The sequence below is a fragment of the Symphodus melops genome (assembly GCF_947650265.1).
Source record: "Symphodus melops genome assembly, chromosome: 10".
NCBI classification, from domain to species: Eukaryota; Metazoa; Chordata; class Actinopteri; order Labriformes; family Labridae; genus Symphodus; species Symphodus melops.
Window position 1 is genome coordinate 25767023 of NC_136700.1, and position 21235 is coordinate 25788257.

Consider the following 21235-nt stretch of genomic DNA (forward strand, 5'->3'; position numbering starts at 1 on the left):
ATTCACACAGAGAGAGACTGGAGTTATGATTTATTTATTTGGAACATGATGCTTTTACAGTCAGACAGGAATACATTTTAAACTATAAAAACATCAGGTTCTATAGTCTATAAGCAGCACTGGAAGTAATCAAGCCTCATTGAAAAGTTTAAAATGAAAGGCGACTCAGAGTATAAAGCGATCTGTCTTAAAAATGAGACTGCCTTTGTACAAAAAGAAAAGTCCAACTAAAACCTCCGGCTGTATTATATTAGTGTGAACAAACTCAACAAAGCCTTTCATGTCTTGTATTCACTCTTCTGTTCTGAAACTCTGAGGCACACTGTCTCACTCTCAGGTTGATGCTGTTTAAAATAAACGCAGCAGTGTCACTGCCTCTTTAACTTTTCTTTACTCCTCCCCTCCTGCCTCACCTGGGCGTTTCCAAGCCACAGATAATGTGAGCAGTTTCACTCCTGTGTCTTGGATGAATTGAATTATTCTGTGTTTCAACAGGCTCTGAAGTGTTTCTTTGTGAAAGAAAGAGTTTGGCTCAAGGAGAACTGTTTTATTGCACTATGTCCTTTTGTGTTGAAGAGTTTGTTTTCTGAACGCACCCTCGCTCCTGCGCCTTCCACACCTGTCAATCATTCAACCAATCAGCTCTCCTGTTGCAGCCATTTTCTGCTCATGTTTTAGTGTTCCTCCAGGTCTTGTATGCGTGCCCTTCTTGAGAAAAAAACCCCAGGTCATCTCTGTTTTAAGATCAAACACTGACCGTAATATTTTTACATTTCTGCAACATGGAGAGTCTGCAGCTAACACTTCCTGTTTGCACTCTTCAAACAACAATCAACCCTCCACATCATAAACTACAGACACTGATAAGCGCTTAGCCTCAGGTTAGAATAAGCACTCTGTTGATTTCAAAATGGATTTATGGATGTTCCTCCTTGCTGGACATTCGGAGAACTTCTAACATTTCAAAGAGGTAAGTGCACTTTCTCTGGCTTTGCATGAACCTCGTCTGTGTTTCATTGAAGAGGCTGAGCTTGCGTTGCTTTCTGGTTTTCTCTGAAAGTATCCGTGTGGCGCTGCAGGGGGGGGGGAAAGGTCAGGACGATTCTAAATCGTCCTGGCGTTCAGGTGCTCCTCGGATCGTCCCAGTTTCTGAATCGGCTTCTGTGTGTTCGCATGATGCTGCTGGAAATATCACAGTGATTATGACTGCTGTTTAAAGTTTGAGTGGCTGCCACCTTGTGTCTGCTTGTTGTTGAATGTGTCCTGTGTTTTGAAGGATAAAAGTTGGTATTGAAGGATAAAAGTTGCTATTTCATCCTTTTCCTAAATGTTGTTAATAGAAATCTGACTCCTCTAAATAATTACCTTAAATCTCTGCGCATTCTTTTGATGGGATGAGAGGAATGACTGGAGGCGTCTCTTTCAGGTTAACAGAGTTTATTAACCCGATGAATCAAGAATAGAAGTTACAGAGTCTCTGGGTTCAACACTACGCGTCCCTGACAACAGACAGATGCTGGATCAGTTCACGAAGTCTGAGCCCCGACTATCTTTCCCTGAACCCTTTTATACATTAGACAGAGAATATCTAACCAAATAATGCATTCAAGAATGTGCGGTTTCCTTCCTCCGATTGGGGCAACTTCCAAATTATGCGTCTTCGGATGAGTGGTTCCCCTTCTCTCATTGGTGCATCTACTCCCGAATCCTTTCACCATCTGTAGGGGAAGACACATCCTGCCTGGCCTGTTTCTTATCACAAGAAAGACATCTAGTCTAGTAACCAATTCCTTTTAAGGAGAAGACAATTTAGGTGATTAAGAATCAAGACTCACTCAACCTATATAAAAGTGGATGAGTAATTAACTGTTCAGGGCCTTAAACTAAACCTATGTTTGAGTTGGTGAGTGATTCAGTTTAAAGGGCCACATCAAACACATGTTGGAATGTGCACTCACTTCTGCAAGCCCTCTTCACACAAACACCTCACTGAAAAGTATGGCAATTTTATTAACACACAAAAAAACCTGGAATAAAACATGATAAAATAACTGGTATAATATAAATGTAAGCGAACATCATTCAAACTGTAAATATCAAACCTTTCCTTTGGATCGGGTGATGAAACTTTATTGCAGTAAACACATTGATTATAAGCAGAAAAAGGCCTAATATTCTATCAGTTTTAAATGATTGTGGCCTGCATGTTTTAGCTCTTTGTCTCGAGCTTCAGGCGTCGCTCACTTAATGTTTTATATGTGTGATCTGTGCATGTCAGTTGTATGATAGTGTTTCATGTCCTGCTGTGTGCACGTAATATGGACTGAAGTATGTTATTGGATATGTGCGTTGCTCAGTGCTGCTCCACGTCTGTCCTGCATGTTTTTATGAACTAAATGCTGCTTCTTGTTTGGCCTGCATGGCTTATATTTTCACTTGTGATCTTTCTGCTTAATCACTGCCATGTTATTTTTATATTTAGCTTTTATCAATGTTTGAATTTGTTTTGATTTCCCAGTGAGCTTTAACGCTAGTACATTGTCCCTGCAAAATAAAAATAAATAAATCAGTGGTTTGTGTGGTTAAGGACATTCTCCATGGAGAGTTTGGGCCGTGATGCCGCGGCCCAATGTGAGCTCTTTTCATTGGGCCTGGCGGTCCTGTCTGATATTAATGTTATCTTTCAGAACAACAAACAACATGAGGTGGTCTTCACCTGCATGTTTTAATCTTTCTACCTATTTGCCTAAACTCTGCTTAAATGTTACATTGTCTTGCTTTGTTGTCCCTTCCCTATCTCCGGAGCGGGCTGAGTCCGCTGTGCTGTGACGTGACATTGATCCAACCTTGCTGGCGTTTTAGAGGGAACAGATGTTTCTGCATACCTCAGTATCTTCATGCAATGAAAACGTGTTTACCCCCGTCACCCGGGTGAGAGAAGCTTATGGACTCAGAGAGCTGCATTTTAAGTTCTATTGTCGGGGTTGTTTTGGAGCACCTGGGATTCAAGGATGCTGTTAATGTCTACACAGATAAACCAAGCAGTAAACCGTCTATATTTTAAAAAATGAAAGAGCGAGATGGGGAGAAAAATCCCTTCAAACATACATAGGCTTGAAGGCAAATTCAGCTGAAGCTGCCTTTTATTAGAAGCAAAGCCATGCTCTTTGCACTAGTTTTCGTCTTCCTCTGTGGGACCCTCTGAGGTTGATTATTTATAGAGCCATCTGCATGTAGACTTGCATGCCTCCATCTCTTGCAACACAACTTTCAATCCCCTCACTGCTGGTTTCTAACCTGTCAGAATATTTCTGTGAGTGTTTGGGTGGAGGGGGGGGGGCATCAGTTGTGACAGCTGTCTCTCCTCTGGCACCCATGTGGGATGGTGTATGTGTGCATGCTGGAGTGTGGGTACGTGCATGTGGCATTGTCATAAAAGACAGATGTCAGACCGAAACAGAGATAGCATGGAGGGCAGAGGAGGAGAGTCGGCCAGGCGCGGCGTCCAAGTCATTTGGAGTGGGCGGAGAAAGAGCGAGTCAGAGATAGCAGCACACTGACACATGTATAATTGACAACCTATGCTTCCTCTCTGTAGAGTTTATGACATTTTCTCTCTGTAATCTACTTTCCCTGGCCGGTGCAGGAGATGCTAGTGGGCCGGGCTGTGAGTCGGCGGCTTGGATGGAAATGGCAGAGCATAAGCTTGGCACGGCGAATGTGTCGAGGAGAAAATGCCAAGGCAGCCTTGACATTTTTTTTCCCTTCTCTTCAGTGTTGCACTTTAACCAAGAGGCGGGCCTGTCACTGATAAAAGGAGTGAGGATGGGAGGCTGTGGGGTGCGGAGACACCGTGAAGCCTGGAAGCATTATTTTGCTTCAGTGTTGTTGCTGGGATCTAAAACAGTTGATGTGAATGATGGCGAGGAAAAGTGAAAGTGAAAAACGTAGCCATGAGTGCTGACAGCTCTGTGTTGCTGATTCAGTGCTGATTGTAAGTAAGTGGGGAGCTGATGAAGAAAAATCTTTTGGTTCTTATTGAAGGAATTGTCCGTGGCTCCTGAGAGGAATAATACGAATAAACACATTAAACTAAACGCTGACGGCTGGGAATTTAAGGGCAGAAAAAGTACAACACAGGAAAGAAAACCCAAAACAGTCAGATGAGTCCACTTGGACAAAGCGCCATGCTCGCAAACTTGAACCGCCATTTTATTTAACGTGTGACGACCCTGTGACATGGCCAGTGGGCCTGCTGCTGATTGTCTGTTTGTGTTGTCGCTGCAGGAGGTGAGTCCTGGCTGGGGGCGAAACCTTGGCCTGCTGCACCCTTCACTCTCCGTCAGTTCTTTTTGTTCGTGCACTCCTCAACAATCCACACCACATAATGCTTTCACACAGCCACACTTTCCCCACTGATAATACACATTAAACACACTCTGGTTATTTCTTAATTTAACTTCGTAAATGATTGACTTTCTTTAGTCATTTTTCACTCGCCCCGTCTTTCGTTGTTGCAAATGAGTCGGGTGATGACAGAGTAAGTGACCTTGAAATGTGTCTGTAAGGTCGTGTTTCTCAAACCTTTTCTGTCAGCTGCTTGCAGGATGCAACAAGGTTATATTTACCCAGTGCAGGGGTCTGCAACCTTTATTATCAAAAGAGCCATTTTGCTCAAATTAGATGGTATCAACTCAAACTCCAAGATAACTGTGCAAGAAAATAAACTAATAATAATATATAAATAAAAATGTAATTACGAAATAACCATTATTTATATTCATGTTTGTTTTTTGTTTTTTTTTATTTTATTGTGAAGGCCTAGAGCAGTGGTGTCCAAACTTTTTTTCTTGCGGGCCAAAATTGTCGCGTTAGAATCGCTCACGGGCCACAGGGTTTTTTTGTTTGTTTTTTTTAAATATTGGAAGGAACTTTTTGTAATGAAATACACAATAACTAATTGCTGTGGGAAACTGTTGTGTTCTAATTTTTTGGAAAGAATAGTCAGGCTTTTATAGGTCTCCCTCGCTAACATGAAAAAGAAAAAAAGAACGAAATATGCCATCTGATGAGGCCTGGGGCCAAAATCTTCTGATTCTTCGATTTGAAGTCAAGGGCCACAAAAAATCCACTCAAGGGCCACAAATGGCCCCCGGGCCGCACTTTGGACACCCCTGGCCTAAAGGATCCACTACAAGGAGGCTGAAGAGCCGCAGGTTGCAGACCCCTGACCCAGTGCATGTTGTCATAGTTCAAATGTTTAATTAAATGAGGCTCATTCTGAAACAGTCAGTAGAAATGTTCGTTGCAGCTTGTAAACATTGACATCGGCTCATTGCCCCAGAAGTGCACGCTCAATGCTGGATGTAGTGTGTACGTTAACTGCTCGTGCCTACACTGCAAGCTAACGCACGCTAGCACAAGCTAACCACCGGTGTTTGTCACCTGCCTGTCGGACAGGAAGCAGACCAAAGCCACATTCACGGGTGAAAGACAACACGAGGTTCATCCTCGTCGTAGAACGAGATTTATCCGCTTGCTGTTTCTCCTCACTGTCTTCACCGAGCTTCTCTTCTTTGCTTATTCACGCTGGTCATATTTATCGGTTTGAATTGCATCTAATCACTGAATTGTATCCACTCCGAAACTCATCTGTGCGCTTTCATTTCTTTTAATTAATGGACTCCCACTTTTAGCTCTTATTACACATGCATGTTAGACTCTTTATTTTCTAAACCAGTTCTGCTAACCTGGAGGTTTGTAAGGACTCTACGATGCTCTAGCGTTTTGACTTCTTGCGATATTCCATTTTTATTTTTGCAATTAACTTCGCACGCATAATGTTCTCATGTTTTTTTGTAGTGTAATCGAGACCCTAGCTGTTTAAAAAAAAAGGATATCCATTCAGTTCCATACAGCTTTTCTGTTTCTCTGCAGAGTTGCTGTCGGTCACGGTCACCTTGCCTTCCAGTTGTTTTTAAATGAAAATCACAGCTTGCAATCTGCTACTATCAACAATGTTGTCTCCACAGATCAGCTTACAGGACCTTGTCCTGCACAAAACTACAGCATGACCCAATCCTGACTTCCTCCACACTTTTACCTTATCTTGACACCCTTGTGGGGAACACACACATTTATCATAACCATATATTTATTCACAAATACAGTACAAGAGAAAATACAGCCCTGACGAACAAAGCCTCATACGAGCTGTCTGTCTTACTTCCTGCAGCCCTGATCTGAATGCATGGGACCCTTCAGGGAGCCAGAGAGAACTAAAGTCATCTCTCTGCTTTCCCTTCTCTCCTTTCCTTTCTTACCCACTCTGACTCCTCTCACTGTTTGCTTTTTGACGCATTTCAATCCCCCCCCCCCCCCCCACACTTAGCAGCTCCCCCTCTCCTTGCACTTATTCTCCATCACCTGTTTCTGCTTCTTTCACACCATTGCTTCCTCAGCTACCAATTTTCCCTCCCGGTCGTGGATCTATCTCATCAAGGTTCGAAGCACCTCGTGCATTGTTTTTGCACCATGCGGTTCCACATCACGGTGTACTCCACTCACCTGTCTCTCTCGGAGCAGCTTATCTCCTGCTGCAGGGCTTATCTGTGGTCTCTGGGAAATGCACGGTGCAAATTGAGTAGGTGGAGATGGGTAGGGAATGTGTATTTGTTTATTCCAATGCAAATGCAGACATTTACATATTTACAGAAAACAATTAGCTGATGTTATGTTCCTAATCAACAGTAGCAGTGGTATAGTAAGTAACGGATGTTTAATTCTGCTCCTTCCTTCGTGTTGTTGTGTAGCATGGTGTGTCATCAAAGATACAATTTTCATAAATGTCTTGAAGGAAAAGATCCATGTTACATATAGATTTGAGCAGAACACTTCCCTCGAGGGGGCCGATGTGCTGTGCAAACACGCTAATATGAGCCACCCACTAAATCTACTGAGGCGGTGTTTGTCTGTACACACACACACACACACACACACACACACACACACACGGGCGAACTTGAAAAGAAATGACATTTTCTGATGAAAGCAAACATGTTAATCGAATAAGTTCAATTTTCAGACCAAAGTAAAAGTCTTTGCCCCCTGGCAGACTGGAGGAGGTTATTTGCTTTTTGAATATGAAATGATTTTTCTCCCTCGTCCTCTCACAACATGCCCTGTGTTATTCTGTGATTGGCTCAGCTTGACTGAAGGAAGTGATTTACAGCCGCAGTACATCGTTTTATTTTGTTAATAGCTGGTGGGCAGCCCACCTCCTCAAGCTTTTTATCATGAAGAAAATAGGCCACATAAATGGACTACACTTTTACAGGACATTTAACGTGAAAGCAGAGCGAATCCTTTTTCAGTGTGCCGTATTAACCGACGCCTGGCACAGGAGCCGCTATGGAATATACTGGCATATTAAAATGGACAATACGTCTCCAACTCGTCTCATTGTGCAAAAAAGTGAAGCTGGCACAGACGTTATCACACATTTGGAGCCAGAGCCTGCTGCACACAGGAGGAGCTGCTTCTGCACACTCTGCACCTGATTCACTTCAATGTGCACCTTCACTTTAAGTGTGTGTGTGTGTGTTAGTTTGGTCATTTTAATGTGTGTATGCTTCTAGGCATTTATATGTACATTATATTGGTGCCCTGAAGTCCCAATTCCAACTTCAGATTTTTACACACAAACTGTTCCAGAGCAGCAAACACACCAACAAACACACATTTTGTCACGTTTAAATTTTCTTCATGATTTTTTTTTGTTGTTAAAAAAGTTATCTCCACTTCTTGTCGCTCATCAGTGATAGTACAGTATCTCTAAGCTATATATCGTCCTGTCCTCTTTGTGGTTTCGGTTACTTTTTTCTCGTGTATTTTTCTTATAAAAGTGGGTCATGGTGTAAGGTGTCAGAGCTGCTCCACAGGCGTACAGGAAGGACCTGAAAACAACCACACAGAGTGATAAACTTCCTGTTCTAACACCTGGGCAGCAGCACGGAGTGTAAAGACAAAGGTCATGATGTACAGCCTCAGCGTTGGGGAAGTCGTGATGAGGTGGTTTATACTGCGTGTTTCTTACAGCCAGCTAATCCAAAAAGAACATCACAACTTACAAACCTGTAAATTGAATCTAAATATTCAACAGCAGCAGTTCTCCTGTGATGTGTGTTCGTGGCTGTGCGTGTCTGAGAATAACAAGAGAAGATTCAAAATGTAACTGTTATATATCCACTTTGTGCTGTCCCCTCACAGGGAGGAGGTTGCTGGTTTGAATCCCCGTCTGACAGGAGCCTCTCTGTGTGGAGTCGGCATGTTCTCGCCGTGCATGGCGTGGCTTCTCTCCGGCTTCCTCCCACAGTCCAAACACACGCTGGTTAGCTTAGCTGCTGATGTGAGTGTCTGTCTCTGTCTGTCAGCTCTGTGACTGACTTGCAAACAGTCCAGGGTTTGACCCCGCCTCTTGCCTAATGGCAGCTGGGATTGTCTCCAGCTCCATGCAAACCTGAACAAGAAAAGCAGTCCAGGGGGCGCCGATAGCTCAGCGGCAGCGACAGCGCGCGTACCATGTTGCGAGGCCTCGCTCCTCGCGCGGGCGGCCCGGGTTCGCGTCCGGCCTGTGGCCACTTTCCCGCATGTCTCTCCCCACTCTCTCCCCCTTTCCGACTCTATCCACTGTCCTCTATCAATAAAGGCAAAAAGGCCAAAAACAAATCTTAAAAAAAAAAAAAGAAAAGCAGTCCAGATAAATGGACTGATAGATGGATGGACGTAAAACCCTTCGATGAATACTGAACTGTGTATTTCCACCTCGGCTACATGATGACATCACTCTGTGACAGGATGTGGTTTACTTTGCCCTGCATCCAGAAAGGCCACTAACATGCTATGGCAGCTTTAATTGTCTGCTGGTTTTTATAATTAAAACATGTGTAGCTTCATCAGTGATTAAATCATCAGAAAAAAAAAACTCAAGAGAGCTAAAAGTTAACTCGTGTAGAAAGTGAGCATGCTCCACTTCCAGAAAAAAAACAAAAAACAGGTGACATTTCAGGACTGACGAGTCTTTGCCAACTTCCTGTCCAGAGTTAAAGTCAAACTGTGGTCACTTTGTCCCTGTCCAACTTTCTGCGTCTCTGGGGGTGTTTCCACTTTGTTTAGCCCAGCGGCGTGCACTCAACGCGGCAACGCTCTCCTCTGTTACACTCGGTTATTTCTGTTGACAGCTTTATTACAGCCTTCCGCTCATTTGCATAGGTAATCAGCCCATACTTTCAGAACCTGTTAAGATGTAACATGGCAGCCGCTAATTGGAAAACAGAATGCATTAAAGCGCCGTTTGAGCTTGAATTTCCAACTTCCTCTCGTTGCGTGGGTCTAATAAAGTAAGGTCCCCGCAGCTCGGGACAGATTAACTTGTTTTTTTTGTTTTTTTTCTGGCTTCAGATGAAACATATGAAGCGGGTTAATTGCATTGGCCCAGCCGGGTAACGGCAGAGAAATTGTCCAAAGCATATAATCTTTTCAAATCCGCAGCTTTAGCACAGTGTTGTCTTCCGAGAGACGGAGTGAGTGACAGACAGAGAGAAGCAGCCTCACGCTCCACAGCCGTATCGACTGGCTGTTTACAGCCGTGATATTTACCTGACTGAAGCAGCAGAGGAGAATAAATTGAAAAATGAAAAAAATAAATTAATTTGTCCATATTCATAAAGATCCCGGCTTGTCAAACACTTGCTATCCTGCTGCATGCACAAGCAAACAGGCGTTCACCGTCCTATGGGTCAATGTTCTGTCATTATCAAACTAAACAGCTGCGTAGTCGTGCTGTCATGAAAACACACACACACAGACACACACACACACACACACACACTTTGGCTCTGCAGGCCACATGAGCACGACTCATTGTGACTCCTGCCGTTACAGAAATGAAAATCTTAATGATGTGAGGGCAGCTGTTGTTGTCTCCTCGTTCCTCCTGGTGCGCACTTTATCCACACTGTCCAAAAATGGACCAGTGATTTCATTAGAGATAAAGGCAGAGAGAAAATGGCAGTCAGCCTCAGCTCACCTTGAGGCCAGACACACTGTGACGAAAGTGCATGACGAATACTTGACCTCATTTACTCCAGCATAGATCTTTTATTTTTCTTCTCTTGTACGCCGGCCTTCATTTTCTGTCTCTCCTTCACTGAATGTCGTCACACCTTTCATAAAGAAGACTTCATAAAGAAAGGGCCACAGCTGCTATGGTGCTTCTCTGTGGACCTGACAGCAGATCTGGACTCATTCGCAATTACAAAACAAAGTGATGCAAAATCAAGTGAAGTCCAAACAGAATAAAACACAAAAAGAAAGGATGCATACTAAAAAAAATAAATAAAAAAAAAAGCATTGAAGGGAGACTATAGCGGACTAGCCTAAACTTCATGGTCACACATTTTTCAAAATAATATTTCCCAGGTTCATCTAACTCTAATGTGTCTCAAGCAGGACACGGCAGGAACACATCATTGGCCTCTCCCTCCCTCACCCAAACTGGAAACCAATATAAGCAGCAGACAGACTGTGTAAAGATTTATTCCTCATCAGCAAGACAGAAGCATCAAGAGTCACTCAAAAAACAAAAAGAACTCTTAAAATACCAAAACAAACATTTATCTAATCATTTGGTAGGTTAGTGCCTTATATTATATTATTTATTTACTTGTGGTTAATTCAAGTCCACGCACATTTGTTGTTGCTGCTGTTTTTTTCGAAATGCACATCTTTGCACAGTATTTTGACATTTTTGTAAATCTGTATTTTTATTTTTATGGATTTTATTTTTATATTTAAAATATTTCCACTGGTAGTTTACACCGTGGCTCAGAGAGAAACTTTATTTTCGATTTTTCTGTGTTTTGTTCAAAAAACCAAACGGGTCTGAAAGTTCGCTGGACTCAAAGTTAGCCTGAGACAGCATTTTCAGCACGGACTCCAGCGCCCCCTGCAGGGACACACGGGGGGAGTCCAGCGCCCCCTGCAGGGACACACGGGGGACTCCAGCGCCCCCTGCAGGGACACACGGGGGACTCCAGCGCCCCCTGCAGGAACACACGGGGGACTCCAGCGCCCCCTGCAGGGACACACGAGGGACTCCAGCGCCCCCTGCAGGGACACACGGGGGACTCCAGCGCCCCCTGCAGGAACACACGAGGGACTCCAGCGCCCCCTGCAGGAACACACGGGGGACTCCAGCGCCCCCCGCAGGGACACACGGTGGACTCCAGCGCCCCCCGCAGGGACACACGGGGGACTCCAGCGCCCCCTGCAGGAACACACGGGGACTCCAGCGCCCCCTGCAGGGACACACGGGGGACTCCAGCGCCCCCTGCAGGAACACACGGGGACTCCAGCGCCCCCTGCAGGGACACACGGGGACTCCAGCGCCCCCTGCAGGGACACACAGGGGACTCCAGCGTCCCCTGCAGGGACACAAGGGGGACAAGCTTCAAACATTCATATTAACAATCTGTGATCTCGCCTTACAAACTTTTTAATTTGTTTCTTTCTCAGAAGACTGAGAAAAAAAATACATTCATAGTAACAACAGAATAAATATTTTATGTTGCATATTAACTCAGGAGATAGAAAGACACACTCCCTCGTGTCTGTCGACTTGTCTGCACACCAGCAGCAGGCCCAACATCTCAAAGCAGTGTTTTTAACCTGCCGCTCTAATAACAAAGATTATCTGTCGTGAGGAGCACTCGAGTCTCTAAAATATTAGGGCCAAGAGAAAACTGCATCCCTGCTTTCAGAGAGAAATCAATTTAGGCTCTCTTGTGCCCCTCATGCATTGATGAGCCAGCCAGCAAAACGCTCCCGAATGAATCCACACCTTTTATTTAAGTGAGCGAGTCGGGCAGAATCACATAATTGCCACCACTACAGAAGCCGTTTTGATTTAAAATTTTCGAAAGGTTACAGCTGACAAAGTGAGTGGTAAATTGCAGATTGGTTGACGAGGTGAAAGATATGAAGTTTGATATTTTCCGCTGTGGTGTGATTGCACACAAATATTCCTGGCTTAGGTGTCGTTTTATGTGTTTCTCGAGATTGCAATAATCAACACAGACACTTGAACCAAAGCCTGCTGTGATGTTTCCTGCTTTTTATGTCATGCTGTGCAGACAGGAATTACTGCAGTGTTGTCAGCATATGATCTGGCTCAATGCATTCTCTCCAGCAGACATAGTTAAACCTATGCTTCATATGAAGAGTTCAACTATTGATTAATTACATTACAAAAATATGATCTATGTAATAGGGTGAAGATGTTTCAAAGTTGGATATTGGCAATAATCATATTCGCCTCGATAAACTTAGGTTAGTTAATCTTAACAAACACACACACACACACACACACACACACACACACACACACTACAACACTAAATAGCAGAAAGGTCGGCTAACAGATAAGACGCTGGTCTCAGTTTTCAGAGCTGTGAACAGAAATGAGGAACACCCGGTCGACAACAATGAGATTCAGTTGTGAGAGTGTCCCTGTTAGGCCAGTTAGCAAAGCTAAGCTAACTAGAAGCTGTGTCTGGTTAGCCTCAGTTTAAAGTTGCTTTTAAGGTTTGTTTCTTCCTTTTCACATGTGGTTGAGGTGTTTGTACAGTTGTGTTTATCACGTGGTCAAGTGCAGCAAAAGTTTCACAGTGTGGGAACAAATTGGCCATGGGGGGATTTACCCCCTTTTTTTTTTTTTTGATATCCCACCCCCGTCTGACATTTAAAATTCATCCACAGTGACGATACGCTTCCTCCTTCTTTCTGCTCGGACTGAATGCATTTCCTTTGTCCGACTGTAGATGGCCACAATTGGACAGAATAACGTGCCAAACAGGTGTTACGGATGGAGAGCCGATCAGCGACCTCCTCATGGATGTAAGCCCTGTTCTTCTGCTGAAGGAATCTCATGAATACAAACTCTGAGACGTGTGAGAGAGAGGGTTCAGCGCAATGAGCATGAGCCTCACATGCGAGAGGTGTGCAGGATGCTGGAAAGCCCGGTATGCAGCGAGTTACTGATGGTGCATGATATCAGTGTTGCAGCTCGATGCTGATTGGTTTAAAGTGGAGTAATTTCTTGAAAGTGAGAGATTTGCATATAGAGAGATATAACAGAGATGTCATTATGCATTGATAAACGTAGTTTAAAAACATGTCAGAAGTAATGTTGTTGATTGCCCCCTCTTCCTCCTCTTCCTCTTCCCTCCAAGTGTCAATGACTTTCAAGAAACTTGTTTTCCATGACCTCAAACCCTCACTTTCAGTTGAACGCCGTACTAAAATATCTTTGACACCTCACGTAGAAGCTGCTTCCTGTTTCAACATTTTCCACCGCTTTAACATGTGGTAACGAGCTTCGCTCAGAGTGATGCTGGGAGAACTTTTTTCTCACAGTGGCAGAGTCATTGTGGTTTTTGTTGCTGCAGCAGCTACATCCAGTTTTCTGTACTTCTGCATTTCTCATGGGAGCAGAAACATGCGTAACTACACTTCAGGAGAGAACGGAACAGAAATGAGAAACCCGGCGTACGCTGCTGTGTTCGGGTCTGTGATAGCGGTGGGTCTGCCTCTCAATGCCCTGGCACTGTTGGTCTTATGTCGCTGCCACAGCCTCAAATCCCCCAGTGTCGTCTTCATGGTGAACCTGGCTCTCTCAGACCTACTGCTGGCGTTCTCTTTACCTCTGAGGGTCTACTTCTACGCCACAGGAACCTGGCCTCTGGGCAGTTTCTGGTGCACTTTTGTCACAATACTTTTTCGCAACAACATCCGCTCCAGCGCCTTCTTCATCACCTTCATCAGCGTGGACCGGCTGCTGGCTGTGGTTTATCCCCTGAGGTCACGCCTCCTTCGGACCTCGTCTTACGCCTGGAGAGCTGCTGCTCTCGTCTGGCTGCTTGTTGTGCTGATCAACATCCCAGAGAGTGTGCTCTTTTCAAAGTTTTTAAACAACTTAACTGAACCTTCCTGTTTTGAGTTTGAGCATCGTCGTATTTCATCGATGCGTTACGTTCAGCCTGCGCTGGTGTTCACCATGCTGGCTGTCAACATCGTGTGCACCGCTCTGGTGTCTTGGACTCTGAGGAGACGTCTGAATGACTCTGCCCGGGTCAACAACAAGCTGAATGTCATGCTGATTTTTGTCTTGAACCTGATTATGTTCATGGTGTTTTTCTTGCCCGTGACCTTGGCCGTTTTTATTCAAAGTTGGAGACCTGCTGTCACGCCGCTTATCTGCCTCGCCAGTGTGAACTGCTGCCTGGACCCTCTGTTGTACTACTTTTCTTTCGATGGCTTCTGGAGGAGAAACGAGGATGTGGACTCTTCCCTTGCGAGAGAATAGTTGGTTTCAATACACAAGGACAAGTGTCATTCAAACAGAATATCCACAATAGTTCTGTGCTGTGTGTGACATAAGGTCACAGCATGCTGTATTATATACACAAGAAGGTCACTTTTATGTTGTATTTTATGTAAATGTCTCCTATATGAAATTATGAAGTATGTGAGTGCCATGAGAAGAATGGCCACATGTGTCTTTATTATAGTAGGTAAGGTGACTTTTGTTTTTGTTCTTATGTCGGCTCGACGCACGTGTGACGCTTCGTGTCTGTAAAGAGGAAAGTGAAGCGTGTAAAGCTGCTTTCAGTTCCTATGAGAACAACATTTGAGCCCCAGATGAACTGCTTCAGATAGAAGTGATTGTACCCGAGCTAAAAAGCCTCTGCATGTTTCTAATAAGCTCCAGCAGCAGAAAGCTGCTCAGACTAGGATCAATGTTGGAGGCGCAGACTCTCGCTCAAATTAAGCAGCATGTCAATAACCTGTTATCTTCGTATTTTGGCTTCATTTTTTTTTCTACTCAAGAAAGTGACTTCAGATGCATTGTCCATCTCTTTATAGTAAATGACTTCAACAAATAAAACCTGAATAACAGGAATCTAACAATACATTCCTTATTCCTTTAATTGCTTTTTGGACATGTTACAGTGACAGTAAAATCTCAAAAGCAGCAATATGACATTAGAAATAAAAACTCCTCAAGCTCTCATTTAGCACGATGTCCGGTCTCTTGTCTTCAGACATCATTTGCTCTATCACGCCTTATTCATTTCACACTCTTTGTAAACTTTGTGATTAGGGGTAAGACATACTCCTCCTTTTGTAAGCGTTTCGTATAATTGCTTTTAACATCCTTCTGGCACCATCTCATGCGTCTCTGGTTATAAAATCCTGGGATGCAGCTGAGGCTTTTTTTCACAGTCTCTCAGTTTGGGAGCCAGCAACACTCAAGTCCTCCAAATCCTGGCAAACAGAGGGACATCTGTACACGCCTGTAGCAAGGCGATCCAAGAAGGATGCAGATCTGAAACAATCCAGATGTAGTGTCTGGAGGAAAACACATGGGCATTTTCTGTTGAATAATTAGGACACTCTACAGCAGGTCACCCCGCTGCTTGAAAAGTCACAGTGTCACCACTTTCCTCTTTGCACAAACACTTTTCTTATTCTTCTAAAAAATGCTGCTTGTTAATATTGCATCCAGCCTCTAGGGGACACTGCAGGTGCTATAGTTTTTTTTTTACCCTCCCTACTGGCTTCATTTTTCAACACGACTTGATTGAAGATAGAAAATAGCTCCCACATCCATCTGTTTAATTCTCAGCCATGATGCTGCACTCTGTCCCGTCATTGCTCTGCAGAGGCCTCACAGTCCAATTAGTTTTACCTGCTTATCCCGTTCAACACCAAACAGCTGACATGTATGACAGCCTTTGTTCGAGGCGGAGTGGATTGTTTTTAACGTGGCCGAGATTGGCTGGATATGTTTCCATGGGGATATATGAGTGATGGAGGATGCAGCTGTTTTTCATTCATGTGTTTGGATTTAATTTGATGTTTGTTAATTACCTTCTATTTCTGTGCTTGCCATGGTCAAGCTTCCATTTCTTAAGGGTTCTCCATCTGTAAGTGAACGATGTCCCACATCTACCGGGGCTGGAGGGTCCTGCTGCAGTATGAATGTGTTTGCTCAGTCTGGTCACGGTCAGCTGACCCTCTATCCCCGAGGGTAAAACTGAAAATACACACACATTCTTGAACTCTTTTCCGGTCTGTGTCTTTTTTTTCTCCCTCTGCAGAGCACACAAACATCAACATTCACATAAGTACAGCGCACAAAAAAAGGTGGTAAAAAACCCAAGCAGGTACATTCAGGTCTGCTGCCAAGACCCACAAACAAGCCATGTTGTGCAGCGGCCAAGTCTGCCTTGGACCAGAGGAGGAGTGCTATTCAAAGGCAGCAGCAGCTTTGGCAACTGTGAAGAGTCAGGCAGCACAAAGAGCCAAAAATGGAGCAGAGAGAAAAAGAGGGACAGACAGAAACAATGCTGAACTGCAGAATGGACAGGGGAGACACCAAGGAGCAGAGCGACAACGGCCCCAAAGCATCAAGAGCCTTCATAGAACCCCACCGTCATCGGGAAAGACTCCGTTCAGCGTCCGCCCAAAGAAGTGCCGCACTCGTTTTAGTTTGCCCTCAATGAGCAGGAGCGTTCTGTCGTGTTTAGAGGCCTGGATTAGTCTCTGGGTCACACTTTGGACTTTATTTATTATTTTCTCTTTGGTGTGAACAAAAGCATGAGGTTTGTGATGAACCTGTGTGAGACACAGCCGCACCTGGAGGATTGATCTGCACGTTTTTAGCAGACTTGACTTCATGAAATATGGGCATAGTGTTCATCGCTTTCCCAACCTTTAGTTCTCTTCAGTCCAACAACATGCAGGCAGAGAGGTGGAGTCGTGGTGGGTGGGCCTTAACATGAAAAACATGCAAACAGCATGTTGCGTTGCCATTTATCGGGATGATGATGAATTGATGGAAAATAGGAACGCGAGTTGATATTTTGTGTTATATTTTGAAATTGACCGGAAACTCTGTGCGCTTCTGTTGTTGGACTTCCTGTCCGGGTCGCTCCGTTCCTCACAGCATCAAAAATAGACTCACACGAGGCATTAAACAGAGCAGAGCGTAACGGCGCTGCTGGCGCACTCTGGAGACGAACCACGGCGTCACACAATCAAAGTCTGGACCGCAACCCCATAAACATTGTAACATGTGCTTTTATTTTGAAAGTGAGCAAACAGAAGTGTGCTGACTAAAGTAACAACACTCAGAGGTTTGCTTTTTGTATCCGGCCTCTAGTGGACGCTTGAGGAACTGCAGTCTCCTTGTATTGAGTGAAAGTGCTGATATAAAAGCAGGAGACTGATGTGATTTTATTTTCATGTTTTAGGCTTGAGAACATGTGTAAAAAAAAAAAAGTATTTTTGTAATATGAAATTGTTTTTTTTCATATTTATTAATAAAAATTAATAATTGCACACTCATCTTTGAGTTGATTTATTTCCAGCGACAGTTGAACACAATCAGACCTTTAAGACGTGCGTAGATTGTATAATTCAACCTCATACCTATTTAAAGTCTTCACTAGCTATATTCACTAACTATGTTTTTGCAATTTAATTCTGCTTCATGTTTTCAAAATTAAGTAAATTTAACGAAATCGAATGTCCCGTAATCTCTGTGATGATTGTAAACAGCTCTAGAGAGCCTCATGAAAGATTTTCTCTTCTTACCAAAATAAAGCTGATTCAAAGGTTTCAGAAGTGCAGACTGAGATTTGGAGAACAAAGATGAATAGTTTGCAGAGTGGTTTGAAGTGGTGTAACATTATTTGTAATAAATGGGATGAAATTGCCAAAGCCCTGGTTTATTTCTTCTGAGTGTCTCTGTGGAAAAAAAGAAGATAAAAAAAACACGGAGGGGAGAGAGCGCACTGACTGAAGCCAAATCATTATGCAGAAAAATTCACGTTTTGAAATGTAAATTTTTATTGTGTGATTGTAGACAAACTAATGTTTACTCCTAAAGTTTTCAGTAATGGGATTGAGAGATGTGCCAGGCTTCCAGCAGATGACAACTTCTGGCCCACTTCCTGCGAGTGAAGCGAGGCGAATCGGGGCCAGAAGGCACTCTCACAGCTTCAGACCTCTGCATGATGTAGGCGGCATCAAAGCGGCGCCATCGACACTTCCTCAGAAAGAGCTGCGAGGGGAACGCCAGGGGGATGGTGGTCTATCGCTTTTGCTTTCTCTGCCTCCTCCTCCTCTCATCCCTCCTTTCCCCCGTCTCCCCCTTTCACCCCCCCCGCTTGCTCCTCCAACCGAGTCAGCTGTCAGTGGGAGTGTGCGGAGGCACTGCACTCTGTCACGCACGCTAACTGGAGAGCGAGGGCCGGGGAAGGGTTGATAGAGAGATCTGAATTTAGTGTCAGCAGAGTGATTAGGTCATGCATAGAGCGGAGGAGAAGATGGAGGCATCAAGAGAAACAAGGGGAGGCTGCAGGAGGCGATATGGCGTGAAAGATGGGACAAATAGAAACATGGGAAGGTAATTACTGGAGGCAAAATGACCTCTCGGTTGAGGGACAGATAAGAGACGGAGGAAGGTGATGGCTGATTGCTGAACAATCGAGATGGATCATGAGGCTTAAAAGCTGCCGAGTGTCAGGAGGAGGACGTACAGGGACAACGGCGGGGAACCCGAGTTTGGATGTTTTCCTTCAAAGGCAGAAAAAAAAAAAAGAAGTCTAAACACGGTCCCCACAAGCTAATGTTTAAACATGTGAGTGTGTGAGAAAATGCACATATAAAGCACCCTGTGTGTGTGATTATATACCACATAACAGCATGATGGACCCATTGCTTTCAGCAGTGAAGACGATGTCTCTTCCATTCTCTCCATGTGTTCAGTAAATGATCAAATTAAGATGCATGAGTGTGCTTTTCTATCTGTCACCGCTGGCTGTGCACAGAGGAATCTCCACCCAGACCGGGAGAAACACGATGTCCCTGTGCAACGGCATTCCTGCGAGGATTCAGCTGAAAGATAAATGTGGAAAAAAGAGACAAATCCTGCATCGCAGCTGCACCGAGTTCACTGCTGTGTCGAGGCCAGAGGTGGGGAGCAACATTTAGTTTACGCCCTTAAGTAGAAGTTTCAGGTAACCCTCTCTTTCCTGGTTTTATTTTTTCTATTTCAACCCAAATATCTGCATTCTTAAGCCCCCTGCAGTTCACTTTGGTATTTATTTATATTTTCTATTTCAGGCCTTTCCCAACATGACGGACTTGTAGGGAAACGGCGAATTCTCCTTCCAGCTGATTTTCTCTTTGGAGCAAATATCTGTCTTTGCTACTTGCAGAATGTGTTGTGCTTTATGTTTTATTCATAGAAAGAATAATTTACCAGTATAAGACTTTATGACATGTTTTGTTAGCTTTGCACACAAGCTGCAGATCTTCTGGAGCATATATGACGTATGCACATTTGCCTGGCTGTACTTGTACTTGTTGGGATCAAATGCACCAGCCAGCTCTTTTATTTTCCACTTTGCTGACTTCCATTTCTTGGTCCTTGTATTGTGAAATCAAAGTCAAACATAAAATAATTTCCAAACATCACTTTTCAACCCGCATTCTTCTTCTTTGTTTCCATCATCCTTTGGAAACCTACAGAGCAAATGGCCTCCAGTAAAGTACGTCACTAACATCTCCCCAAAGTGAAATACTTACAGGAAACTAATAGAACTGCACATTAAACTACTCAGCCAGGTGAGATTGCCTCAAACACACACACACACACACACACACACACACACACACACACACACACACACACACCTACACACGCACACATGGAATGAGAGAAACCTTTGGTTATTTTCCTTTAGGACTCGGAGCGCACAGACGGACACAGTGTGATATCACATTAGCATTATAGCTCGCAATTCACGACTCCCAGGACGGTGGATATGGTGGCCTAGTGGGCATAATGTGTGTCAATAATGAAAAAAGCTACGGAGAAAGCCAGAGAGCAGGAACTGGATTGGGGGAAAAAATAGGCCATTTGCTTGGGGTTGTAATTTTGGATATAGCCTTGATTTAAAAAAAAAAAAAAAAAAAAAAAAAAAAAAAAAGATTTTTTTTTTGCCTGATGCAGCCCAGTCACTGATACAGGAAGTCTGTTACACTCAGGAAATAGCCTGCCCCGACACGGCCTCAGAAGAGCTGCTGGTCAGATTGGGATCAGTGGTGTCCTGTTTTATTGTTTGTTGTTGTTGTTGTTGATTAAAGCTGATCATTTGGAGACGGGCCTTGCTGCAAAGAAATCTGGATTAAGCAATGAGTGTGTTTACATGGACTTGAGTATCCCGGTTTTGATTGGGGTTTTAAGTTTCCCGTTATTTGTGCATGTAAACATCATATCCTGATTTCAGGAAATGAACCGGGATAAGCCACGCATCAAGATGTGAGATCGCAGTGCTGACAAGTTGTTTGCCTGTTGTTCCCAATATGACAGCAGGAGATATTTAAAGACACCTCAGTGGAGAGAGAGCATCTGATGTGCTAAACAATTTGAGAGATTATATTGTTTAAAGTTTGATTTAGTTTTTTGACATGCTTCTTGAAGGTCGGAGTTGGATCAAAGATAATGCCTGGATATTTAACATTTTTTATTGGTTGACCGTTTACAGAGATGTTAGGCCAATCATTAAAACATTTTTTTTATAAATGTGTTAGGCAGGAGTCATGCAGACCTTCTTACCTCAGGAGACCCCCCCCCCCCGCCCCCCTCCTGTCTGACAGAGACTTTGAGGAGTGCATGTCAAAAAAACGGCTAAAAACCTGACGTTACAGGGAGCAGAATAAGAAAATGGGTCTTGAGGTTTGAGAAAAATACATGATCGTTACTCAATGTGTTACGGTATTCACTCTGCAAAAGCCACATTTGAATATTCCTCCTGAGGATCCTGGCACCTCTCTTTGAGAAACACTGCTTCGGTTTCTCTGTCACCTCTTTCATACACGAGCCGAGGGAAGCGTTTTTGTCGGCTATAAACCACTCAGGTCATTTCCCAGTGAAAAGAAGACCAAACTTAATTTCACCGCTGGATGCTGTGGATTCAAATCTGTGCATTGTCATCTGTTTATATTGCTTTCTTTTTTTTTTTCTTCCTCCCTCTAGATAACACTGGCAATATTTCCTCTGCCTCCCAGAGTAATCCTCAACCAGCAGCAGAGATAGGCCAAG

At 43.9% G+C, this 21235-nt stretch overlaps 2 protein-coding genes across 2 annotated transcripts in view; both read left to right on the forward strand.

The window, feature by feature from the left end:
* The first annotated feature begins 532 nt into the window (after positions 1-532).
* The window catches only part of LOC306830374 (calsyntenin-2-like), a 250424-nt gene continuing 229721 nt past the window's right edge, over positions 533-21235 (forward strand). The window contains exon 1 of the mRNA XM_079353806.1: positions 533-970. Coding sequence (XP_079209932.1) covers positions 919-970 — 52 coding nt within the window. The 5' untranslated portion in view covers positions 533-918. The remainder of the gene's footprint in view (positions 971-21235) is intronic.
* Positions 13454-14475, forward strand: LOC306830832 (lysophosphatidic acid receptor 6-like). Its single transcript, XM_079354536.1, has one exon. It carries the CDS (start codon positions 13556-13558, stop codon positions 14420-14422), a length of 867 nt encoding a protein of 288 aa, XP_079210662.1. The 5' UTR covers positions 13454-13555; the 3' UTR covers positions 14423-14475.